This window comes from Epargyreus clarus, unplaced genomic scaffold (assembly GCF_041222505.1).
Source record: "Epargyreus clarus isolate Ecla_fem2 unplaced genomic scaffold, WU_Ecla_fem_2.2 ptg000002l, whole genome shotgun sequence".
Lineage (NCBI taxonomy): Eukaryota > Metazoa > Arthropoda > Insecta > Lepidoptera > Hesperiidae > Epargyreus > Epargyreus clarus.
Genome location: NW_027332210.1, coordinates 6,458,788 through 6,484,862, shown reverse-complemented (window position 1 = coordinate 6,484,862; position 26,075 = coordinate 6,458,788). Strand labels below are relative to the sequence as shown.

General features: G+C 33.9%; 1 protein-coding gene across 1 annotated transcript in view; it reads left to right on the top strand.

Annotated features, from left to right (window-relative positions):
- The window catches only part of Dopr1 (dopamine receptor-1), a 34,584-nt gene extending 13,641 nt beyond the window's left edge, over positions 1 to 20,943 (top strand). The window contains exons 3-8 of the mRNA XM_073076762.1: positions 7,334 to 7,415; positions 9,983 to 10,163; positions 11,515 to 11,643; positions 13,596 to 13,841; positions 16,723 to 16,970; positions 20,257 to 20,943. Of these exons, the coding sequence (XP_072932863.1) occupies positions 7,334 to 7,415; positions 9,983 to 10,163; positions 11,515 to 11,643; positions 13,596 to 13,841; positions 16,723 to 16,970; positions 20,257 to 20,564 (1,194 nt within the window). The 3' untranslated portion in view covers positions 20,565 to 20,943. The remainder of the gene's footprint in view (positions 1 to 7,333; positions 7,416 to 9,982; positions 10,164 to 11,514; positions 11,644 to 13,595; positions 13,842 to 16,722; positions 16,971 to 20,256) is intronic.
- The last annotated feature ends 5,132 nt before the right edge of the window (positions 20,944 to 26,075 follow it).

Sequence of the window (26,075 nt, the reverse complement as noted above, 5' to 3'; positions counted from 1 at the left end):
TTGTTATTAAAAGATGATATTTATTGTTGTTATGCAATAACGATGACCGATAATGATGTGATGACAATGATGATTGATGATGAGATTGATGATTGAGTACACTGTAAGAGGTAACACATGAGCGACAATATGTATTATACGAACTAACTAGCTCCCTAAAAAAATGAGCTAAGAACATGTAGTGAAAAAATAGCAAGTAGGCAAATTGAATTCCGAGGATCGATTTTCAAGAACTGAAAATGCATATTAAAATATTAGTCTGTTGAAATGGTGAAGATAAACATCGTAAAAAGCCTATACGTCTGAGAGATGTATTTTACGAAGTTTTTTTTTTATAATATAGGAGTAGCAGACGAACATGCAGTCCACCTGATGGCAAGTGGCTCCTGCCGCCCATGGACATCTGTAATCAACCCCAGATAGGATAGATATTCCTACCTGAGGTCGGCCACAGGTGCGCCGCTACCCCTGAGGACTAAGCTGGAACGCCTCGGAAAAATATGTCTCCCTTACCACACACTTCAAAACGGAACACAGCAGCGCGTAACACTGCTGTTATTAGGCAGTAAAAGGTGTGGCGTTGGTGCCACCGGAGTCGAACCACAAAGGGGTCTACAGTTCGCACAAAGCTAGCATATTGGACTAACCTAAGCCATTCTCGGTCTGAGTGGATAGATACGCCCAACAGTAGGACAGAAATGGGATAATGATGAAATAATAATTATTATAAATTATGCTGCTGCTGCAAAAACTGCTGATTCGAATACGAGCTCGAATCTGTATACTATATATGATCTGACATTTGATATTATATTGTTGGTTTGTCCATCTTTCACGTAGCAACGGATAAAAAGATCGACGTGATATATAGATATAGTTTATGGAGCGGAGAATAACATAAGATACCCGAAGCTTTTATCCGGAAAAAATGCATGGCGCCTATGGGATTTAGCTAAGTCGAAATTTATAACGGTTGAACCAATTTCACTTTATTTAACACTAGTAGGAAGGTCCTCGAATGAAGATCACGTAAAACGAGTACAGATGTCCGTGGGCGGCAGTAACCACTTATCATCAGGTGGACTGCATGCTCGTCTGCTACCTCTATCTTGTAAAAAAAACTTTTTTGGTAATGCTGACCGAAACAAAAATTTCTACTACCATCTCGTTATGTCAACATCAGCGTGTTCTTTTGACCTTAAATCCATCCATTTATGATCCTACCAAAAAGAACGATGCTAATATAAAACTTCTCTCTACAAATATATCTAAACTCGTCACGTTTCCGCTAATGAGAAAGCCGAAGTTGCTTAAACTTGGAATGTGTTCGTCATTTCCGAGAACAAAAGTATCGTTGTTAGAAAGGGTAGCTAATGTCATTAAGGCAAACTCTTCACGGTAAGACTGCGATATCAAAAACTTTTAAATTCAAATAGTAAAGAGGTATAGAGGCTAGAGTTTAAGATATGGGCTTTAGATAGTCCATATAGAATATTGTGAGGCGGCAGACATACGGGTATAAGGCATTCCATAGTATTTAAGAACAGCGTTTAGTAGTTAAGAACGCGTCTGTGATAACATCAGTTTTTACTCTAATTACGTGCATGAGAATAAGAAGGTTCCCTGAAAAAGTTATCTGGCGTGGAATAATATTTTCTAAAGATTATTGTGTTAGAAATATATTCAAATTAATCTATAACTTTTATTATTCAAAACAAGACCGTTCTTTTTCTTTTTTAAGCTAACTTATACAATCGTACCTGCCAGTAACTATATAAATGGGCAATTATTATTATGATTCTTATAATCACATCATCAAAATAACACAAAATAATTAATTAAAATAATACTATAATTAAATAATTTGAATATATTGCTAACAGTATAAGAAGCCTTTATTAAAATCCACAAAACCATTGGATCCAAAACACGCTAGGAAGCTCATTAAACTAAAGAAAATACCCAAATAAAGTTCACTGACCTTTAATTAACAAACCTATCACTTGTGTTAGTGTTAATATAACTTTGCCTTACCAATTGGTAACAAGTAAATAGTAGGTATGAAATAAGCTCTATATATTCAGAACTTGTACCAACTTCGGTTAGTTATCGGAATTTATCGATATCCACAAACTTCTGAACAATTTTGGTGTACATACAATACTTGTTAATATGTAAAATAAGGGCCAAGTTCCTATCCAAAAATCTCGGCTGATCGAGAATCTAAATTGGATAGTCGTCAAACCTTGTCGAAGGTTTATGTTTTAAAAAACAGCTGATTGTTCGATCAGCAAGATTGAGTTGACTGTAAGCCCGAACCTCCTTTGTCCAATCATTTTTTTTAAAGGAGTAACAGGCCAGCGACTTGATCTTAAGTGGCTACTGCCTCTAAAAACTATGGCGTGGTTGATGTAAATTGTTTCTTTAGAATTGGCTTATTGTTTATAGAAAAGAGTGTGGGGTATGTCAGTGTTGTAATATTACCGTCCCATTAAATATTGTTCTGGTTCATGGTCTTTTCCTCTATAATTTATTATAAGCTTTTGTGTTTATTTGTTTCGTTTTTTTCTTTTATTTTGTTTCTTTTTTCTTTCTTTCCTTAATCCTAGACAAAGGTGAGATCGCATCACATATAAAATTAAAGAAAGTATCTGTTCTCCGTCTAAAATTTATGTTTGTACCAATATAGCATGCACGGAAATGGGTATAGAAATAATTTATTTACTTATATTATTCAGAAAAGGCTGATACAACCGAGCCGAGCACAATACCACGCTATTCTAAACAAGCGTTTATTTTGCATACAAATAAGGTATTCTAGAAAATCTAGTCTAGACTAGACCTCTGAGCTTGTAGGAAAAATCTCGTTAAACATGACGTTCTTTTGACGTACAAGACAGCACAGACTAAATAATTAAGTACTTGTTTATAAAATGTAACAATATAGTTTATTTTTGCTTCAAAATGCTATTTTGTTTGTTAAAGTTGAAGTAACAGTAAATTTAAAAATAAATTACTGCAGTAAATTCACTAAAGTGGTTGAAATCTTTATTTATTTATTTAGAAGTTTATTATACCATAAAAATTGTTATAAAAGGATACGGATATAATACGGATTATACGGATATAATGCTAGAAGCATTATGTACCAGTCAACCTTTGGGTAAAGCAGAAAATATGCATCGTATAAATACCGATACGCTAAATAAAAATAAACATACTAGTAATATAAATAAACACAAATGGAATATTTTTGTATTACAAGACAAATATAAAGAACTATATATATAGTAATCTTTGTGGTTCGACTCTGGAAATACCGGCGCCACACCTATTTCTGCTTTATATGTCCGAGAGTAGGTATTAGTAGGTAAGCACTGCTGTTCCGGTTTCAAAGGTGTGAAAGAGAGACGTTTCAATATTCAGGGGTCGTTCGTTCGCGTTCTTTTTTCAAGGATCGGTGGCAATTTTGTAGTTGAAACAAAAATTACAAATTTTCTTGTAACTTGTAATTTTCTTGTAAATTCTAGTAATTTTACATAACAATGACACCAGGACGTTTTGGTACACGGATTTTTAAGAAATAATGTTGATAATTAAGAATTCAAGAAATCTTAATATCTACGAGTAATTTGCGGAAAGGCTCCCTTACCTCCTTAATAATACTCTGACCTATCCACCTTCACGCATATGTAAAACCACGTAATAAACTCTGAGTATGCGTGTGTAATCAATGTCAATGAATGCCTAGTTGAATATGCATGAACTTGTACGGTTCCCGTCATAGGACAAACAACGAATAGAAATACCACTTGTGTATCGTGTCGTATATTTGAGGCTGCTAGAACCAGAGTGGCCTAACTGTATTTTAATAATTTTTGACCTATCTGTATTTTCGTAATTTAAAAATGTTGTATAGCCCGCGTAAAACTGCTAGTCAGCTCTGAATATAGAAATGAATCACGTGGCCATAGCAAATTGTATGACTACACCTGCTCGCAACGACTTCAGAGCGGACTATACACTTTTACTTTTCCCCATATTGTAAATCATGTTTTTGTAGTTAGGCTACTCTAGTTCTAACAGCCTCATTTGTGGTCGATGTATTTATTTTAACACTCATTACACATATTAACAGACATTGAACCTGTAAAAGACAAAATGACAGATGCAAATGCTATTTGATTTACGAATGGTTTAAATTAGGAAAGATGGGAATCTAAAGGCGAATTTAGGTTTTATTCAGCTTCTGATTTACGACATCAGTGTCGGGCTACAAGGAGATGCAAAATTAAGTAATTATTACAAAAAGGCTTATAAAATTATAGCTCTACTATACATAACCAACAACACATCATTATATGTTAAAACCCGTTAAGCCGTTTGGGCTGTGCACGCCAAAGAATGAGACATACATGATTCGCTTAAAATTACATTACATTACCCGCTGCAGCCAGGTAAAAATATGTATGGCTTGTCTATATGTATTATACTCTATGGTTCCAGTTTTACGACGCGCTGTTACATGGTCGTTTATTAAATTACCATTCTTATCGTTAGCGAATAAAGATCTCTTTTATGTGCATCTTATTACAGAGGACATATAAATGGGGTGCAATTACCTGAAACGACTATTTAAATTCAGAAGGAAAAATGTTTTTGAATGCAGAATTATATTTTACACATAATGAAGCGGTGATGACAATAAGGGTTTATTCCAAACAAAATATCTGAGACAGAAGTGAAATAAAAATATTTTACCATTTTATTCATAATAGTTATGGGAGGCAACGGCTGGCTTCGACTTTTTTTGTTTTATAATATAGGAGTAGCAGACGAGCAGGCAGTCCACCTGATGGTAAGTGGCTACTGCCGCCCCCCATCATCAACCCCAGATAGGATTAGATATTCCTACCTGAGGTCGGGCACAGATGCGCCGCTACCCCTGAGGACTAAGCTGGAACGCCTCGGAAAAGTCTGTCTCCCTTACCACACCCTCCAAAACGGAACACAGCAGCGCCTAACACTGCTGTTATTAGGTAGAAATAGGTGTGGCGGTGGTGCCGCCGGAGTCGAACCACAAAGGGTTTTACCACCTTCAACTATTTATGACTTAACGACTACCTCTACTCTTGGCTATGACTAGGTTGTAGTGGATTATTTATCAATAAATGGCTTGGCTCTGATTAACGGGCATGTTGAAAGATGACGTTCCATCTGTTTGTCCCAGTTTAAATAATAAACGAGATTATATTTATTTTCCAATAGTACAATATATTATTATGTATATCATCGACCCATTACCGTTACATTGCTGGGTACTGGTCTTCTCTCAAATATAGTCCACCGTGCTGTGCGAATGTGAAAAGTTTTTTTTACGATTTTTCAAGTATGCAGGTTTCCTTAGGATGTTTTCCTTCACCGTTTAAGCAAGTAATAATAATTAGTTTGTGCTACGTACTACATAACTTTGAAAAATAAGAGGTACGTGCCTAGGATTTGAACCTCGGACCTCTGAATCAAGAGTGTCTTAACCACTAATCACTGCCTGATAATACAATATACAAATCAACTATAATTCCGTATTACCACCGCATACTCTATGCTATCCGCAAACTTATTCCTACCGCAGAACTTGTACAAAACGAGCTATTACCGCGCTTCCGGCGCATAAAATGGCCGTAAACGGAAGTAGAGTGGAGGTTATTGACCTGTGGGGAATATTCTATTCTAAGGCACATTCACCTAATGGATAAGATTTATACTTTGTTAGTTTATGAAAGAATATACACTTTTTACCTAAAAGAAAATATGCAAAATGAAAAAAAATGTCGAAGGTGATAGAACCCTCTGTGGTTCGACACTAGCGGCACAAAAAACGGTAGCTTCTTAAAACATTTTTTTAATATAGAAGTAGCAACCAAGCATATAGTCCACCTGATAGTATATGGCCACAGCCGTCCAAGTATAGCGTAATCAACCCCAGATAAGACAATGTCGAAGGTGGTACAACCCTTTGTGGTTCGACTCTGGTGGCACAAATATAGTTCTGCAGGTCAACCAAAGATGCATTGCTACCCCCAAGAATAAGTTGGAACGCCTCAGCTAAATATGTTTTACGACAACGTTTATAAAAGAACAGAGCAAAATTTAACAACACTGTTATTAGGCAGAAATGAATTCTTTAATCGCTAAGATTCGTGAAAACTTTACATGCTCGTCCTACTCACTTTATTAACAATGTGTGAAATTTATAAAGCGTGCTTTTTTATAGTGCTCCCTCGACACAATTATAAATGTTTTATAATACTATAGGAAAACATCTTAACAAGCCTAACATTAGAGCAAAAAGTGGGTTTATAATAAAATTTCTACAATCTATTTAACCTATTGATTAATTTTTATTGACGTCCCACGTGGTAGATCACCGTAATGATTTAACACGCCGACTCCGGGTTAGATGCTTGGTCAGATAAATTATAAATTTAGATTTATGTTGTATCCTCTGAACATTTGTAGTGTTACTGACTCAACGTCGGGATAGTAGTATCACTTTGGCTCGCTGACGCACCAACACGTCCGTCCTCACCGACGGTCTAGCATGACTGCCCCCACAAAGTCCGCTTTCATTCCGTGTCGTATGCGCTCGAGACAAACTACCCACAAGGTGATAGACTACACTATTATAGTCTGATTCATAATTAGGTGTCCAAAATGTAAACAAACAAATGTCACTGTCAAAATTAACAAGAAACAAAAACTTTAACAAACTCAACAAAATACGAAAACTTTACAATTATTCACAATTTAACAAACGGGCTATGATAACAATAATTCATTTGAGTTCGATTACAATCACGAAAATGAATAATATCAGCTACGAAACTTAAAAATGACGGCACAAGAAATGTTTTGGGTTCCGATTGTGTTACCATTATCACATTTTAATTTTCTACCATAAACCTTGTTCTTTATTATTATTACTATATGGAACGAAATTGAGGTAATATAAATATTAGAAAACGTGAATTGATCTTAATTATTTAGATTATTATTTTATTATTGTTGTATAAATTTAATGTTGTCAAAAAGTAAGAAACTATTATTTGAAACGTATTTTCTTGATAGGTCAACACCTTTGTTTACATTTTGGACACCTAATTATGAATCAGACTATAGAGTAGTTTTTTGTTTCTTACTTTTAGTATCGCGGAGGGTACCTAAATTGTCGAAATAACATACGCCTTATTACTTAAACAGTAAGGTTTTTTTTGTTTTTATAGTAAGTGCATGTCTCTTTTGAATGCTTTAGCCACTATATTGTTTGTTACAGGTCGGGCTTGGGAATGACACGACGGTGGAGTATGACCCCGATGACCCCGACGCGGTCACATTGTTGTCCATACTGCTTGTTGGTAAGTATATCTGTATATGTATATAAAATACATACATGAAATTGTAGTGTGTGAATTACCAAATGCATTTTTCATAACACGAGAACAATTTGACACTAGATTTATATATTATTATATAATATAAGAGTAGTAGACGAGTACGCAGTCCCCCCGATGGTAAGTGGCTAATGCCGCCCATGGACATCTGCAATCAATGGCAAGATTGGATTCCGCCCTGTACCCTACCTTACCATGAGTTTTTACGTTTTGACAAAAATGACTGATTTGGTATTTGTTTACGTATTTGCCCATACAAATTCCAATCAGCGCCCCTAGCGGATTGTATCAGAACTATAGTGTCAGTAACGTAACATTAAACGTCTAAATTGAGAAAATGGCGCTTTATGTTTTTCTCTCTTTTTTGCGATCATGTGAGGCACACAAAAAGACTTGAGCACTTACTTATTATTACGTTTACTTAGTGTACTGAAGCAAACGGAACACAATAATGGATAAACGTAATGTAAAGTTGTGGGATGTTTTGAAAACTCATGGTAAGGGTACTGAAGTCTCCTTACAACACTCTCCAAACCAAAACTCGTTTTAAAAAACGCCTAATTATCTTTAATAGCGAATTTCGCTACAAGTTATGTGCAGACTAAATACTTTATCCATCAATATTCTTTAATCTGTGCTTTGACAAACAACTAATAATTTATACACCAATTAAACCATTTATACAACTTAAACATCAACTTCAACTTTTAAGAATGAAAAAGATCTCCGAATAAATATAATTTAGATTACAAACCTTTAAGGTTGTAAATTTTTAATTTCCCGGAATAAAGCATAATTGTCTTGAAGATCCTAAAACATAAGCCCAGTATCATTTAGACTGAAATTTTCTGAAAAAAATAACCCAGATTGTAATAAAGGCGTAATATCGTCGTTTTTACTCGACCAAACGTTATGACGTAGGCTTAGCACACACTACGATTAAACGCAATAGGGAATCGAAATAGCTGAAAACGCAAAAACGCATATGAACACTTTTGACTTAAATTTATTTCAGTACCATCATGAATTTCTGGTGAACAGCGTGTGTTGTGGCGTTAGTTTTATCGCTCGTCCATCAAGACTGGCTAAAAAACCGAATGCGTACGCCACCATACTTTTATTATGGGACACATAAAAATCGCGCTCAAACAAGTCGCGGTCGAAATATAACAATTTACGTGTTTAGGGTTCCCTACCCAAAGGGTAAAAACTGAACTCTATTACCAAGACTCCTGTGTTTGTCCGTCTGTCCGTCTGATCGTCTGTCCGTCTGTTCTTCTGTCACAGGGCTTTACCTCCTGAATCTTTATAGATAGACACTTGAAATGACAAAGCATGTATAAAGACTATAAGAACAATTACTAAAAATAAATAAGTTTAAAATAAATGAGGGTCGCCCTACAAGAAACCGCTATGTCTCGATGTATTTCGCTTTATCTTTTGAACCGTAATGGGTCGATAGTTGAAATTTTCACAATGTATTTAATTCAGTGGTTGCTATATAAAGAAAACGTAAAAATAAAAAAAATGATAATGTTGGTGGTACGGAACCCACATGTGCGAGTTCGATTTGCAATTGGCCAATTATTTTAATCAGTCACTGAAAAAAGTCACTAATGCTTGCATTAGTTTAAAAAACAATGTGGTGAGTGCGTTTAATCGTTATGTGAGCTAAGCCTTAGGTCGAGTGTTCCGAGGGCCACATTATGATGTCTGGACCTTACGACTGGGCCATTTATATTGCTTATAAGCACATTCCGTGTGAGAAGTACGGAAGAGCATAGAATCATTTAGCTAATTTGAGAAGTTAGGGCTTCATTTAGCTAAATTAGAAAGTTGGTGGTCCTTATCTCTGAGTATAAGAATGTTTTACGTGTAATTTTGATGAAGATAAAATTCAGATGGTAAATTCATACATTATGCCATCTACCTGACACCACCCAGGCTTTAAGTAATAAGTAAGTAAGTCTTACTCATAGATATCAATCAAATCAAACAAGATTGATTTCAACCTGAGGTCGATCACAAATGTGTTCCTACAGTAAACTTTTATGGTGGAAAGTCTCTCAGAATGCAATATCGTATAAGTTTTATAGTAATTTAATATTGCTTTAAGATAATTGTGCCAATAATTTCAAAACTAGTGGTAGAACCCGTACGTACCGTTCAACCGAGAATCACACTTTTTTTTTAATATAGGAGTAGCCGACGAACATGCAGTCCACATGATGGTAAGTGGCTACTGCCGCTCATGGACAGCTGTAATCAACCCCAGATAGGATTAGATATTCTTACCTGAGGTCGGCCACAGATGCGCCGCTACCCCTAAGGACTAAGCTGGAACACCTCGGAAAAGTATGCCTTACTTACCACACCGTGCAAGCGGAACAAACAGGACACCACTTATTTTTTTATTTTTGGGCAGTAATAGGTATTGCATCCTTTGTAGTTGGACCACAAAGGCTTCTATTACCTTAAACCTACCACTGTTTGTATGATGTAGGTAGACTAATATCAGATTATTCCCACAGGAATATTCCTCTCGCTGCTGATATTCGTGAGCGCCGCCGGAAATATCCTGGTGTGCATCGCGATCTACACGGACCGGGGATTACGGCGGATTGGCAACCTCTTCTTGGCGTCACTGGCTATCGCTGACATGCTGGTGGCGGCTGCGGTCATGACTTTCGCTGGGGTTAACGACCTGCTTGGGTAAGTAGTTTTTAACTTAAATTAACATCAGAAGATCTTAGACTAAAGTCTGATTAACTGATCCAGCTCTTAAGCGGTTATCAGAAAGGTGGCAGAACCTGTGTTAAGTCTAATGTTAACCTGTGTCCTTTACTATGAGTTTTCAAAACATCCCACAAGTTTACGTTATGTTTACTCAATCCATTATTCTGTTCCGTTTGCTTCAACAGACTAAGTAAACGTAACAATAAGTAAGTGCGCAAATGACGATGAACTTTTTGTCTACCTCACATGTTCGCAAAAAAGGGAGACAAAACATAAAGTGCCATTTTGTCAATTTATACATGGAATGTTACGTTACTGACACTATGGTTCTGAGACAATCCGCTAGGGGGCTGATTGGAAATTTTATGGGCAGATACGTAAACAAACACCATAACAGTATTTGTCAAAACGTAAAAACTCATGGTAAGGGTACAGAACTGACAACTTAATGTGCCTTCTGAAGTACGCAAACGAGCAAGAAATTAAGCCACTAATTGACACATTAGACTAACGACCCCTCTTAAAATTACTATCTTCATTAATCGAAACCTCCAATAACCATCAATTATCAAACAATTTTCAAACCATCCTTACCGTAAAATGAGTAGAAATTGGTGTAAAAAATAGCTATGGTTGGTAATATTATGTAACACGAAGAAAACACAAAAGCTACTTAATATTCAAGGTCGTTGGGAACCAAAGTTTTGGTATGGCGGTTGTTAATACTCTCAAACCCATACTTGAATAACCCAAAAGTGCACTTCAAGTTTCTTTTAATCCTGGGTTGTCTTCAATTAAGTTAAAAGGGGCAGTATTTCCAAGTATACATTGATTACTTTTCATAATTTTCCGGTTATTTTCATTAGGAAGAAATCGTTATACTTTCTTGTACCTTATAATCAGTTTTAAAATATTCGAAAAAGGTTGAAGAATAATTGCAATTTTTTCAACCATTTAGATTTCGAAAAGCGCAGTAGCTTAGAATAATGCTAGCCTAGGAATAAGAATAAATAAATTCCTCTATCTATATATCCATTAGCATTTAAAGACCTACTACTTGAAATAGGCCTCTAATAAATGGCGCCACTCAAATCAGCCTTATACCATCTGCAACCAGGTTATCTGCTGTCTTCTATAGGTCAACCACCTAGATGCACAAGGAGTATAAATCCTTATAAGCACTTACCCAGACAAACATCTAATGAAGCATTTAAATACCTATATTAAAGACAATCAAAAACAGACCTTAAGTAAAATAAGTTAAGAAAAACCCAAAGGTATCTTGTATAGGGTTATATATAAGGGTTATAAATATTATTTGTTCCAGGTACTGGGTGTTCGGTGAACAATTCTGCGACACGTGGGTGGCCTGTGACGTCATGTGTTCCACGGCGTCCATACTCAACCTATGTGCTATATCTCTGGATCGATACATACATATTAAGGACCCTTTAAGGTAAGGTAGTAGAATGGATTTACATCAGTTTTTTGTCACATAGTATTTCTATCTCAGATGTTTAACTTACCTTTTTGATGCAACGGTTACCGTACTAGTCTGAAGCAAATGGTTCCAGGTTCTATTCCCGTCAGACACAATTTAAATTTTATTTTTATTTCTGTTTGTCTGTATTTATGAACTCCACGACTCAGGAATTTCTTTCTTCTACGAGTAGATACTTACTTAGTCACTCAAAATTAATTTAAAATGATTCATCCATTATTATTCATTCTTCATACTGGTCATATCACCATTTTAATGATATACCCAACTACTGTAAGATAAAATGGACATTGGTAGTTCAAGACTCGTAACATTAAGTAGTTTAAAGGAGGGTAAGGAAGAGATACTTATCCAAGGCGGTCCAACTTAGACTTCAGCAACACATCAGTGACCGATCTCAGGTAAGATTGTAATCTTATCCGGGGTCAAATACAGATGTTTATGGATTTACCTCTTACCATCAAGTAGAGCCCATGCTCGTTACCTACGCCTATCATATAAAAGTTTTTCATTTAAATTAAATTACATTCGACAATTACATAAATAAGTAAAACTCGTATTTACAAATGAAACAAACTTGGGTAATTATAACTCGAACCATGTCTCATAACTTCAAGCTTAGAAATAAACAATCATTAAAATTTGATATTTATTTTACACAGTTTACATTTTAAAATGAATTTGTTTTTGTATAAATATATTAAAACTCGTACTAACATTCAACTTCACAACTTTATAACGGCATTGTAATTAATTATTTATTAAAATTTCTCTGTGAATAATATATTAGTGTTATGTAATACTAGATTACGCTTGCGACTTCGTTTGCGTGGGCTTTACGTCGTCAACATCCTATAGTTGTCCCATTGTTGGGCACTGGTCTATGTGTGTTTCCTCGTTATTTGTTGACCATTATAGCGAGCGATAATCAATTTCTACATCACAAATTGCAAAAAAATGTGCATGCGCTGAGAACCGAATCCCGGAACTTCAGCGTGAGACGCTGAATTTATAACCACTAGGATTACTGCTTCTATCTATATGAGTTTAGTAAGTAAGATACAGAGCACATGCCGACTCTGCGACAACAAGCAGCGACAGTCGGCGATTCTTGTCGCAGAAAATAATTGTTGTTCGTTTATTAGCGTAGTGTTGTTCTTGTGCTCTGTCCTAAATGGTCGCCATGTGGCCATTTACAGTAAAATAAACTGCTTATAAATCTTCATGAAATACTTAAACTTATACAGGGTGTCTCGTAAGTACCTTGACAAATTTGGGGAGAACTTAGGTTAGGTTAGGTTAGGTTAGCTGACCTGTTAGAGAAAAAAAAATACCTTAGTGTCACCGTTATTGAACTATCGATTGTTTTATTTTATAAGTTTGTCGTGTTACTTACGGAACACCCTGTATGTTTGCAATTTAATTTAATTTGTCTATATAATATACATATAGGTAAGTCTCTTGAATAATTTACATGAAGGCTGCAAGCTTATGAAGTCTTAGAATTTAACTATAGAACGTGACTAGCTTTAGTCTTGTACGTTAAGTCCACTGACGTCTATACAGTACTAAGTACTCAAATCCTTTTAAGTTTCGTGCCTAATATTGCTATTTTGAAGGTAGAAAGCTTTGTAGTTCCACTTTGTTGGCACCATTTCTACACTTATTTCTGCCTAATAACAGCAGTGTTAAGATGTTTTTAGCATTAACAATTACCTAACTGAAAATACTACACTCACAACCCCACACTAGGCTCCCTATAACGTATGTGCCATAAACTCACAAAAAGTCAACTCATCATTTACATATCTGGCCGGGAATTGAACCTGGAACTCTTTGCGCGTCAGACCTTTGATGACGACTTTGCCACCGGTCGGTAATTAGCACTCAATTACACTTTGTTTCAGATACGGCCGATGGGTGACCAGACGAGTGGCGATCGTCACAATAGCTCTAATATGGCTCCTGGCTGTCCTAGTGAGCTTCCTACCCATCTCCCTCGGTCTCCACCGCCCACTAGAAGAGGCGACAGCGACACAGAAGCCACCAAGATACCCAACTTGTGCGTTAGTGCTGACGCCGACGTACGCGGTGGTATCGAGTTGTATATCCTTCATACTGCCGTGTATCGTCATGATTAGTATATATTGCAGGTATGTATCGTAATCGTCAATTCAGTACCTTCCCACTACTGGGAACGGGTTTCTTAAAATAAAGTTATACGCCATAGTCTACCGCGTTGGCGAAGTGCGAATTGTTAGACTTTACACACCCAAACCAACTTTTTTTTAATTCTCAGGCATTTCTTTCACCATTTTAGCAAATGATAATTAATTCTTTAGTAAGCAAATAACTTCATAATAGAGACGTATGTCTAGGAATCAAACCTCGGATCCCCAACTGTGAGGCTGAGTTTCTTACTACACTAGGTTATCACTACTTTTGAAATTGATGATACCTCATTGATATACCTTATTGATATAATCAACAGGTTGAGTAGCGGTTAATGCAACTGTGAAAAATTGATTGTCGATTATTTGGTAGCTAATTCCTCTGTACGTAGACAATCGACTGTTAACATTTTTTTCTAATATAACCAAATATGTACCGCTCGTGTGTCGGTCGCTCAAACAACAAAACTGTACTAGCGGCAGCGGCATAAGCAACTAGAACAGGCTACGTTCTAGTTGCTTATGCCGCTGCCGATAACCAAATAACACAATAAACAAATAACAATAAACAAAGAACACAATAAACAAATAAAATATGTCTTACTTAAATAACCAAATAACCTTTTTGTATCAGTTATGAAACATGTAGAATAATAAATGCTTACAGCTTCCCCGAATATTTATTGAAACAAAATATTGCTTTAATATTTACTGAGTAAATGTCACGAATCCCACTTCCTACTCAGAGTAAACATTAAAACAACCACTGATACAAATTTATGAGCCGAAATGAGTTCCCGATATACTTATATTTGCATACTAAAAAAGGAAGGGTTTATTTTATTTATGAATACATTTTTTGCTTAATATTACGGTAAAAGGCAAACACGTTAATCATCGTTAAATAATAATCATTTATAATCGCTATTTTTCTGCTAGCAAGCACCTAGGTATCTGGTATTGTCTATGTATTACTGTCCCACTGCTGGGCAAGGTTTTCCTCTCGGAATAAGAATAACGGAGAAGCATGGTCTACCGTCATTGGTCATTAATAATTGGTAGACTTCACACACCCTAGAGTTTTTTTTCCATAATTTTCAGGCGGGCATATACCTATACCTATGCATTCTGTTATTTAATTTTCTGTGTTGTGATTATGCGAATAAAGATTTTCTTTCCTTCTTTCATATTTCCTCATAATTTTTTCCTTCGCCTTTTAAGCAAGTAATAATTATTTTTTAATACGTACATAATTTTGAAGATCAAAGGTCAAATCAGATTCACACCCACTGACAGGGAAGTCGATTTTCTAAAAAAACTATCAAGGACAATATTTGGTCCAAGAAAAGGTAATATATATTCCTACTTATCGTTTAAAAAAAAATATTATCTTAATAGTGTAATCTCAAGAGCCGATATATTTAAGGTTAGGAAAAATGCGAGTAATTAATTTTCTCTTAACATGATAATGATTTTTTGTGGAAGTAAGGTTACTTTAATATTGACCTAAAGACCCCACGCAAGTGGTACAGTAACATGAAATATTTCCCAGTAGTTTAAAATCAAAATTATTTAGTTATTATTATATTTTATTCGAAGTACATTCCTTACAGAATTATTTTTGTATGATAATATATCATACCACCGTTTCCTTGAACAACCGGAAGGTGTTTCGTTATGGAGAAGAAGCGGCGAAAGAAACTCCATAAAACACATAATATTTTCACAAAAAAATCATACACAATGACAACTTGCGGTAAAGGAAAATATGAAGCTAGAAAAGTTCTTTATATAACTGAAATAAGCACTAAATATATTCTTTAATATTATGCCCTTAAGAGTGGTAATTAGACGAAGAAAGCATTTAGATTAAATTAAATATAATTAAATTAAATATCTTATTAAAATCGAACTAAAGTACCTATTATCCTTACTTCCATATTTCATTGTATTAACTTCAGCTTAAACGCTTCATATCCAAAACAGTAAATTAATAATCAAACACTAACTGGATTTTGGGACCGAGCCCCATGGGTATAAGTTGGGATATCTATCATAAGTGTAAACAATAATACAGACTTTGATCAGTATCACATACAAGGCCCTGTGTATTCACATTTACATAAGCTGTCTTGTGTCGGCTTAGGTTGTATAGTACTATTCTCTTGCCAATGTTGTAGGCAGCGAGCTAGGTATATAGGGTTATCTAAGGTATGGACAGTAGCGTTTTCATATGAAGTTAATCTGCTGTGGATACCAACACTTATTGTCGCAATAAGCGGGAGTTATACCGTAGTAAAAGAAAGGTTTTTCGTAAAACAAAACGGCAAAACTCTCTTTTTTGAAGGAATAAAATAGGAATAGATAATACTCGTAATGTTAGTCGTTGGGCTGCCGAATCTAAGGCAATATTTTTATTTTGTGTGTAACTTATTGTGGTATATTAATTTTCAAAAATAATAGACGAGTAAATATAATGTAAACAGATTTAAATTGTGTACGAAATGTTGTATTAAGTTGGAAAAAATAAATCATGCGCCGGTCATCATGTGCAATAGCGTAATCGCTTCTTGAGTTTCAAAAAACAAAATGTCATTATACTCCGATTTGATATGCAAAGTTTTCAGGTTCGAATCCCAACCATCCAGAGCAATAAATTTAAATTGTTGTGCTGACTTTGGAGTTTTGTATCCAAATATCCATAAAAATACATCTATACATACCTTAGACGCATTGAAATATTCTAGTGTGCGACTATGATAGTAGCAAACGTCATAATATTATCAATGACTAATATCATCAAGGATGAATCATTAAACCTTAAATCTTATTTTTTCCTACTAACCAATACTTAAATCCCCAGGCTCTACTGCTACGCGCAAAAACACGTGAAGTCAATCCGTGCGGTCACCCGGACGGTGCAACTCCCGGACAACCGGACAAAATCCGTCCGGACCCGGGTACATACCCACGTGCACTCGTCACCCTACCACGTGTCTGATCATAAGGCGGCCATCACGGTCGGCATCATCATGGGTGTGTTCCTACTGTGCTGGGTGCCGTTCTTCTGTGTGAATATCGTCGCTGCGTTTTGCAAGACTTGTATTCCTGGTAAGTCTCTTTAACACTGTTTCGTTTCATATAATAATTGGAATAAAAATTTTGTGGGCTTTCTGAATTTTGTACTTCACACTTCCATATTTTCTTCCTAATTTTTATTGACTATCTTTTATAATTAGGCAATTTATTCTACTTAAATATGATAATGAATGTGTATTGTGTACCCTTCTTTTATTATGGAATCTTCAAAATTCTTTACCTATACCGACTACCAATACCCGACGTAGGTACTTCTAGCTATGGAAACCGTAAAATTTAGGCCATAAATTAGACTAGGTAAGTCCAAATTGGGAGATACCGCATACCTTTGAGAAATTTATGAACAACCCATAAAAAGTAGGTATATTCACGCTGGTTTCCTTTACCTATGTCAGAAGTAATGATTAATCTCTAATATAAAATATACCTTTTAAACCTTAAATTAACTTAATTAACTTAAATTTAAGACTTAAATTATGTAGGATTTGAACCCGGGTTTCTTCAGAGATTCAGCCTCTTAACGCCACTAAGCAATCACCGCTCAATATTCAATTTTTGTCGCCACAAAAGCCCTTCAATTTCAAAGTACAATACGACCCTAAGGACTAAATTCAATCATAAAAAAACAAAACTCACCTGTTCCTCTTGTTATGCGGCCCTTATTCAATCAGAATAAAACCAAGCGAAGGTATAAACGGAGGGTATAGTACTCAAGACAATTTCCTCAAAGGAAATATTAAGGGAAAAAATATTTCCCGGAAAAGATTTTTGTAAGACCCACTTATTTTTTGACCAGCTTATTTGTAAATTTATTTTTAGTAAACAAAGACTTCGTAACATACAGGAACCAAAATGGTATAGGATTTTGTTTAATGAAAGCAAATGGAAATATTTTATTTATGTTGTTAAACAGAATGTTAGACAATAAAGAGATAATAGAGAGAAGATTTCTACGCTCATAGCCCCATACTAGGAGTCACCGTGTTGTGTATGCCAAGAACATACGTACAGGACCTAGAATATAAAATGGTACACGGTAGAATACTTCACGATTAAACTAGCGTTTAATTCCATAGAAAAAATCTTAAAGGCGCGTTTAGGCTACCAATCCCCACTCTGCTAGCGTAATTGAGTATGACCAACTCTTAATAAGAAATAATGAGAGGTGACCCATGCCCAGCATGCCACAGTAATTAGTTAACGATGATGATGATTAGGAAGATTAACTGTGTATTTTTTTTATAATGTTGAAATATCAAACAAGAATGAGGTCCACCTCATAGCATGGATATTTGTAATCAACCCCAGATAAAATTATATTCGGAAGTTGGCTAAAGATGCGTTGTCCCCTGAAAACTTTGTTGCAACGTCTTGGATAAGTATGTGTTCCTTACTACACTTTTCAACGGGTAACGCAGCGCTTAACACTGCTGTTACTGTTGTTAGGAAGCAGAAGTAGGTGTGGTGGTGGTGGTGCCGGAATCGAGCCACAGAGGGTTCTACCAACTTCATAATAGACGATTATGATGATTTAAGAAAATAGTAATTATTTAGAAGATATTAATTATATCTTAGAAGATACGTACCTATATGATTCACATTGTCTAGAATCTAATACTATTATTGTTATCAGAAGACTTAGAAATGACAATTAAGCTCTAGAAATGGCATTTAAACTAGAAACGTGCAGTTCTAATCGTGGCGGAGGTTTTAGTGCCGTTTAATTAGTGAGGAACGCAAATTGGTATGTCGTTTAACTCGGTGAAGTTTAAGTGCCGAGAAATTGAGACAAATTGCAGTTTAATCGTACTTAGAACTACGCCTAACTGTGCAATTTGTTCTTGTATGTTGCAGTAAATCTATTAGAAGAATCAAGAGTGACTTTATATTGTACTATAGGACTAATCCTACCTCTAAAGGTATAGCAGAGTGTGATAGTGACGTTATATTGTACTAGTGGACTCGCTACTAATTTGTGAATAAAAATATGTTGGATTATAAAATAGAAAGAGTTGCTAGAATGATGACTGCGTTGCAGAGCAGTTACCATACCAGGTTCGATGTCTGACAAGACGAACACCTAAATATGTAGAATTCTGTTAGGATGCTTAGGTATTTTTTAATTGTATGTGTCCACAGCACTAGACGTCAAGAGTCACAAATAATATTTAAAAACTGTTTTCTGCTTTTATGATAAGTAAAAATACTTCACCGCCTTGAAATTGAATGAAGCCACTAAAAGGCTGATTTGTCAGTTATTTTTTAATTCTTGACAAATAAAAAACATTTTTAGAGAAAATTTACGAATAAATTCTGCCTAATTTACATAATACATAAATAAGTATTTCAAATATTTTAGGGACCTTTTAGCACGGAGACGTGGCAAAATTTTTTTACGCAACTGTTTCGATTCTCAAAACTAGTTACATTTTCTTGTTAGGAGTGAGTAATCTTTACTAATCTATGTCTGCTTTGCACGTGTAACTTCAAGACGTTTATCAAGCAACTGCTTTCAAATAAATTGTCTTTTAAAATCCTAGCCATAACAAAATGGCTGCATAATTCATAACATGTAGAGAAAACCGCATTCTCCTGTAGTAATTACTCATACGCAGACCCCATTCATCAACCATGATATGGGCGTAATTATGGTATTTGGGTCAAGCACCTATACTATGGAATAATAGGGTCTGACCGAGAACTTTGTGGGTCCCATAATTAACTGGGTTTAGTTCATGGAAAAACTAATGGTACGTCCCAAGTTTTCCTATTACTGTTATGGGGTTGTTACTCCTACTCCTAATTGATATTAAGGTGGTTTACCAGATGAGCACGTAGACCCACATTTGCAATGTAATTTTATGTAGGAACTTATTTTTGGAACCTTTGTTTACCCTAAAATATCTCCGGTACAATGTTATATCTGACAGTAAAAGTGCCGTATTGTATAGCTGAACAATTTACTTAAAAAAACAGAAATACAAAGAGAAAAAACAAATATGTATATAATTTAGTTTATAGATAATGAAAATATATAAATTTATAGATAATTATTTAAAAAAAAGTACGAGGTAAATAATATAAAGTTGCTTTTTTACAATAAGTAACTGTCTTTAAAATTTTATTATTATTTACGGTTCAATCAATTTATCATTTGTTTGTTATGTCTATATAAAAATGTGTGCCAATTTTTTTCCACCGAAATACATCTTCCATAAATTTAATAAACCTCATCCATATTACCCATGATCAGTTATTCTAGTGTGAGGCCTTAAGTTTAAAATTATCTTTGTTCCAGACCTCGCCTTCAAGATCCTGACCTGGCTCGGCTACTCCAACTCAGCGTTCAACCCCATCATCTACTCCATATTCAACACCGAATTCCGCGAGGCCTTCAAGAAGATCCTCACATCGCGGTACCCTCCTTGCTGCGGGTACCAAACCGTCAGAGCCAACACCCCAACACGCAACGATAACTTCGTTACCGATTACGGCACTAAGACATTAGTTGTACGACGGAGTGGGTCTCTTGGGCTCTCTGGAGTAGACCCAACTCCGAGGTCGTCAGCGGAGTCAGTCAAGCCGCTCAGGGACTACCACATCTGACAGCAAGGCGGGGGTAGCGATGACGGGCTACTCGATAAGAGTGATGTTGTATAAGACTGGGTAATTGATACGCCCTGGATGGAGTAAGTATGTTTAAATTTAGTTCATATCTGATATGTTCTGAGCCTATTTATACCTTGATTTACGTAATGACTAATGGTTTGGTTTAGAAACACCCTGTTATCAGGATAAAAAAACCGGTAATATAAATCAGTTACAATTTCTATTGTATTTTCATTGATATAAAATTTCTGAATTTTACAGGACGCGAATTAATTTATTTATACTTACTGGCTTATTTAAAATTTATAAAAAGTAAAATTAGAAATGAAATATTATTATTATTATTCATCATCAAATTAACTTAAAATACGGATAAATTAAAATTTTTTAATCATAATTAAATTAGCCGAATTACATTACACAATCAGCTAAAATATAACAAACAATTTGTAATAGGGTAATTTTTACTACATTATCTCATTCACTTTTCATCTATGGATATATTAAAATTTATTTAGCATTTAAGACGTAGAATTTAAATAAAATGTAAATTACAATTTCATTGAATTAAAAAATGTAAATTCATTTAATGAAATTATTTAATAAGTTCTTCCACCAAAGTATATTTAGCAAATACAAAAAATATTATTAAAAGTTAAGTTTTAGCAATAACATTTTAATGTACATAAATATGAGAACGACATTTTATTTAAATAAAAGAAATATTAAAGTAAGATACTTTAGTTTTATATTTTAGTATATAAATCTGAAGCTCGCGATATGATATAGATTGAATTTCCAGAAAGTAATATTTCCCCTCCGACTTGTTATTTAAAAATTCCTGTGATACTTTTGTAAATATTTTAGTCTAAAACTGAAGAGCTTGTATATAATGGAAGGTCTTAAAAATAGGCATTTAGTATTCATAGGAATTTAATTCATTGTATCATCTATATTTCCATCATACCTTTGAATTATTTTCTGTTTTTTTTTTACCAAAAGCACTTGTCTTACTGCTGAAAAGCAAATGGTTATATAGATAACATGGTTTAAAATTATTACGGTTTGATATTAATTAATAATAAATTACAGTTATTTACAATTAATATTAATTCTAAATAAATATATGATTGAAAAGTAATAATTTAAAAAACTTATTAATCAATAATATCAAGAGAGTATATAAAATCCTCTGTTTGACTTCGCTGTAAACCAAAGAGGATAAATATTTAGTAAATTATGCCAAAGATTACTTATATTGATTTTGATTTTGGATGATATTCTCGTTGTTAAAGTAGTAAATAAATTTATAACTCTGTTATAAAATCGAACAAAGTTTATGAAAGTTAATTAGTATGTTTAATTTGTAGTAAATACCTGCGATTTCTGTTAGAAAAAAATATTAGTATTGCTATTATTACTAAATAGCGAAATTATAGATTTCCATTAGTATCAAATGTTATATGGTTCGAAATTCCGTAGTATTTACTAGTACCTAGATGTCAAATAAATGTTAAAAAAGATTAGATACCTATGGATATATTATGGTACGAGTACATTTAAAAATAGGTACGTAGATGGCATTCATACAAATACGTAGAAATAATCCCTTCACTTCATTTAATACTCATGAAATATGCCATTAGTTAAATCATAGACTTGGGGTGAATGTTGTAAAGAATCACGAAAGAAGAATAACAAAATTTATTATTAAAATAAATGTGCCTAATATTTAAGAGAAATATAATAATCTCGTCTAGAACTTATTAATAAAAAATATTAATTTGTATTTTGATATTTATTTTTTTACTTACGACTCTATTAAAAAAAATCCATTTCATCCACTGATTTTGTTTTATTTTTATACAAAATGTAATATTAATATCTTTTCCGTGACGTTCTTTTAAGCTTTATTATATTACTATACAAATATTATTTAAATACACAAATAAACAAATAACAAATAAACTTTCATAAAATATTATAATGTAGCAATATCTTCCAGGCAATATACAAATAAAAACAGTATGATAATAAAGAAAGGGTAGCGCTGTACTGAAATTCAGCGTTCTACAATCCAAGTCTATGATTTTAACTTTAAACTTTGTTTATAATTCTAAAAATATCCAATACCTATTTAGCCTGAAGCTAAATAAAAAGAAAAGCGACCTTGAATTCTTACTAGAGTAATTTTCAAGGAAATATATTTTCCTAATTCCAACTTCCAGATTCGACCATAACTTTCTGGAACTTAATTTATGAAGTCCAGATTTTATTATTTCAATAATAAATTTTCTTGTGTAGCTTTTAGGCTAACTAAGCTTGTTCAAGAATTCCCTGTAAGGGACTTGTTTGACCGGGCCGAGTAGCGAGTAGCATTTTCTTTTAAATAACTACAGACGTTCCGGTACCGTGAGAGCGACAACGGATTATGTGGAATTATTACTCTCTAACACCCCCGGTGGCCGTCAGCGCTTTGTACTTTTGGATGACTAAAAAATAAAACCAGAGTCCTCTAAGCGCGTTGCACTGGGCTCTGCCTTGGTGAACATTTACGCACACCAAACATTAAGACATTTGCGACTATACAGGGCTATTGCTGGTTGACCGGTTTGAGCTCCGATTCTTGCCCTGGAAGCTCCCTTCAATCGCCTCTTACGACAGACAAAGATATCGTAGCTCTTTCCTAGTACCTTATTACATGGACACTGTAGACTATATCTAAAGTATAATTATTTAACGCTGTCGTCGATTATTATTAAGTAATTGGATATTATTTACTTGGCCTCGGTAAGACAAGTCAAATCAGGACGATTTACATCTGACTGAAGATTTCGGTGGAAATAAACAATAAACTACAACAAATGAATTGATTTTATTATTTCAGTGCTAAATGCACATCAGAGTTATTTAGTTTTGTAGTAGACTGCTAATCCAATTACTGGACTGCTCATTAAATGGAAATACTGGAATCAAAACATTATTTGGTTTAAGCCAGTTTTACCTAAATAATAACTGGATTTGAATGTTACTGGATTTATACGAATCGATAATCAAAAAACGGTCGTATATTTAATGGGATAGTCGGCTGATGAAGATATTTTAACCCAGTAATTATTAGTTCAGTGAACCTTTATCCAAAAAATCAAACTGATATATATATAAGTAGCATAATAAGTTCGATGTACCTATACATATACAAAATAATACTTTAGACACAAGTACCCACACTAGGATTTTAAGTGTGTCTTGGATGCCTTGAACATACACAAAGTCGAATACACAAAAACCCAGACCCATAAATAGAAATCGAATGTAATTTAGATATCTGTCTGCCTGGGGATCGAACCCACTGCATATCGAACCGGCGTTACGTTATAAGCACAAGTTTCTCGTAACCTTTTTAGCGAGACTTATAAATTTTCTAAGAAGAAGATTATATAATAAGATTTGAAAATATATTTTAAATACACCGATATATTCCGTCAGGTGTAAATACCCTTACAAAATCCATTAGGAGCTAAATATTTCAAAAAACGATAAATACATTAGGTATTTTAATTAATGGGGAAAAGCGCTAATGAAATTTATTAATAATATGTAAAGTAGTGTTGTAATTATTAAATAAATAATATTATGTTGACAGTATTATTAATAGCACATATCAATTATTGTTTCATTGTTTAGTAAGTAACTGTGTGATATTTATTTTGTATATAGTGTTTTATGATAAGAATATGTAACTGTATGAAATAGCTATTTTATTCTAAGATAATCTCGTTAAATATATTTAAAAAAATAAAATTATGACATTTCTATTCAGTGACTTCACTGGTGTTGCGCGTAAAGTGTGGATATATATGTTTGTCTCTTTCTACGTAACGCCTCAACTTTTCGTGTTACACTTGATTTTACTCCTCATAAAATTTCCGTACCGGGCCTTATAACTCAAATCGTTTCTTAAGGAGTAAACTCCAAAAATACAAATATAAATCGTAACTGCAATTTATGTTATGATTGTTTATATTGTATACGAATGACAAAACATTTTAATACAGGCATAGTATGTACATTTTATGACATAATATGTGTGCTATCTAAAGTGAAAGATACATAAATACATAAGCTCAAAAACTCTACCCTACTGGATAAAAACAATACTCAATTTTATTTACGCTACATTCTACATTAATAATTTTAATGAAAATTATTAATACATGACTTATAATTAGATGTAAATACTCGAATACCTACTGAAAACATTAAAAACTTTATTATAATGATTTTAAAACACATTTTATTATTTAATTTTTCAAGACCTTTCTTATAATAATAATACAATATTTTCAAACCCAGCTCATGTAGTCAATCTTAGAATATAATTTATATTTCTAAGCAGTGCCTATTTTGTGTTTATTCAATTTCTCATTTCTATACCTTACACTATCAATCATTTACCGGACGCTGAAGTCTGCTCAGCGATAAACGATGATTTACTGGTCCGATAGGGGCTGTAAATCTATGAGTCTTGTAGTTTGAGTAGATGATTGATTTAGTATCGCATCTAGCTATTATAGATCCGTTAGTTACGACGAGGGTGTGTATACACTTGAATGTTGTTTTAAAACAAATGTCAAATGTCGTGATGACGTATGGCATAATTAGGCGTGAACCACATGGATGTTATTTTTCAAAAGGTAAAAAGTGATTAATTTTATAATCGGCTTGGATATTTGTTTTTAAGGATAAAAATAAATAATTAGATACATCACCCGTGTATGATACAACAAGATCACAGAAAATGTCATAAATAAAAAAATATAATATAAAATAACATAAAATACGCTTTTACTTGTTAAATAACGAATCCGTAACTTAGTCCATCGGAAACCACAAAAGAAATAAGTAAAATATAGCATATACCTCCGTAACTGCTTACCTAAACCTCCCTAAAACCATTTGGCCAAAAGAATAAACACATTACCCTCTGCAGTTGCATAAAAAATAAGTTTCGTTTCAGTAAAACTGTGACGGTGTCGTATTATACCGTAAAATAGCAGTTATTTTCGAATATGGAACATTCTACTGTTTTGTGGATTTGTCATAATTATTTCGTCTGTTTTCGACTGAGCGATCAAAGTGCTATCCCGGGCGCGTTTGGGTGGAATTGTGTTAACACTCAATTAAGAACTAATTCATGTTATGATTTCAAATAATTGTCTACATTTTTTATGTTTTTGTTTAAAAAAACGGTTATGAAACATAGTTAATAGAAACAAATATATTTATCTAATTTGTTTATTAAAACTACATACCGTTCAATTTTATAGATTTTTTACACTTTTTTATAAACCAAAATACAATTTTCGAAAAAGCAATGTGCTAAATAAGCCAATACAGAAATATCAAAAATAAATTTCTTCATCGTTACGTAAAAGTGAATACAACATAAAAATAATGTGTCATCTACAAGCCTTGCTCTAAAGATTTACTTTAATGCATAGTAAA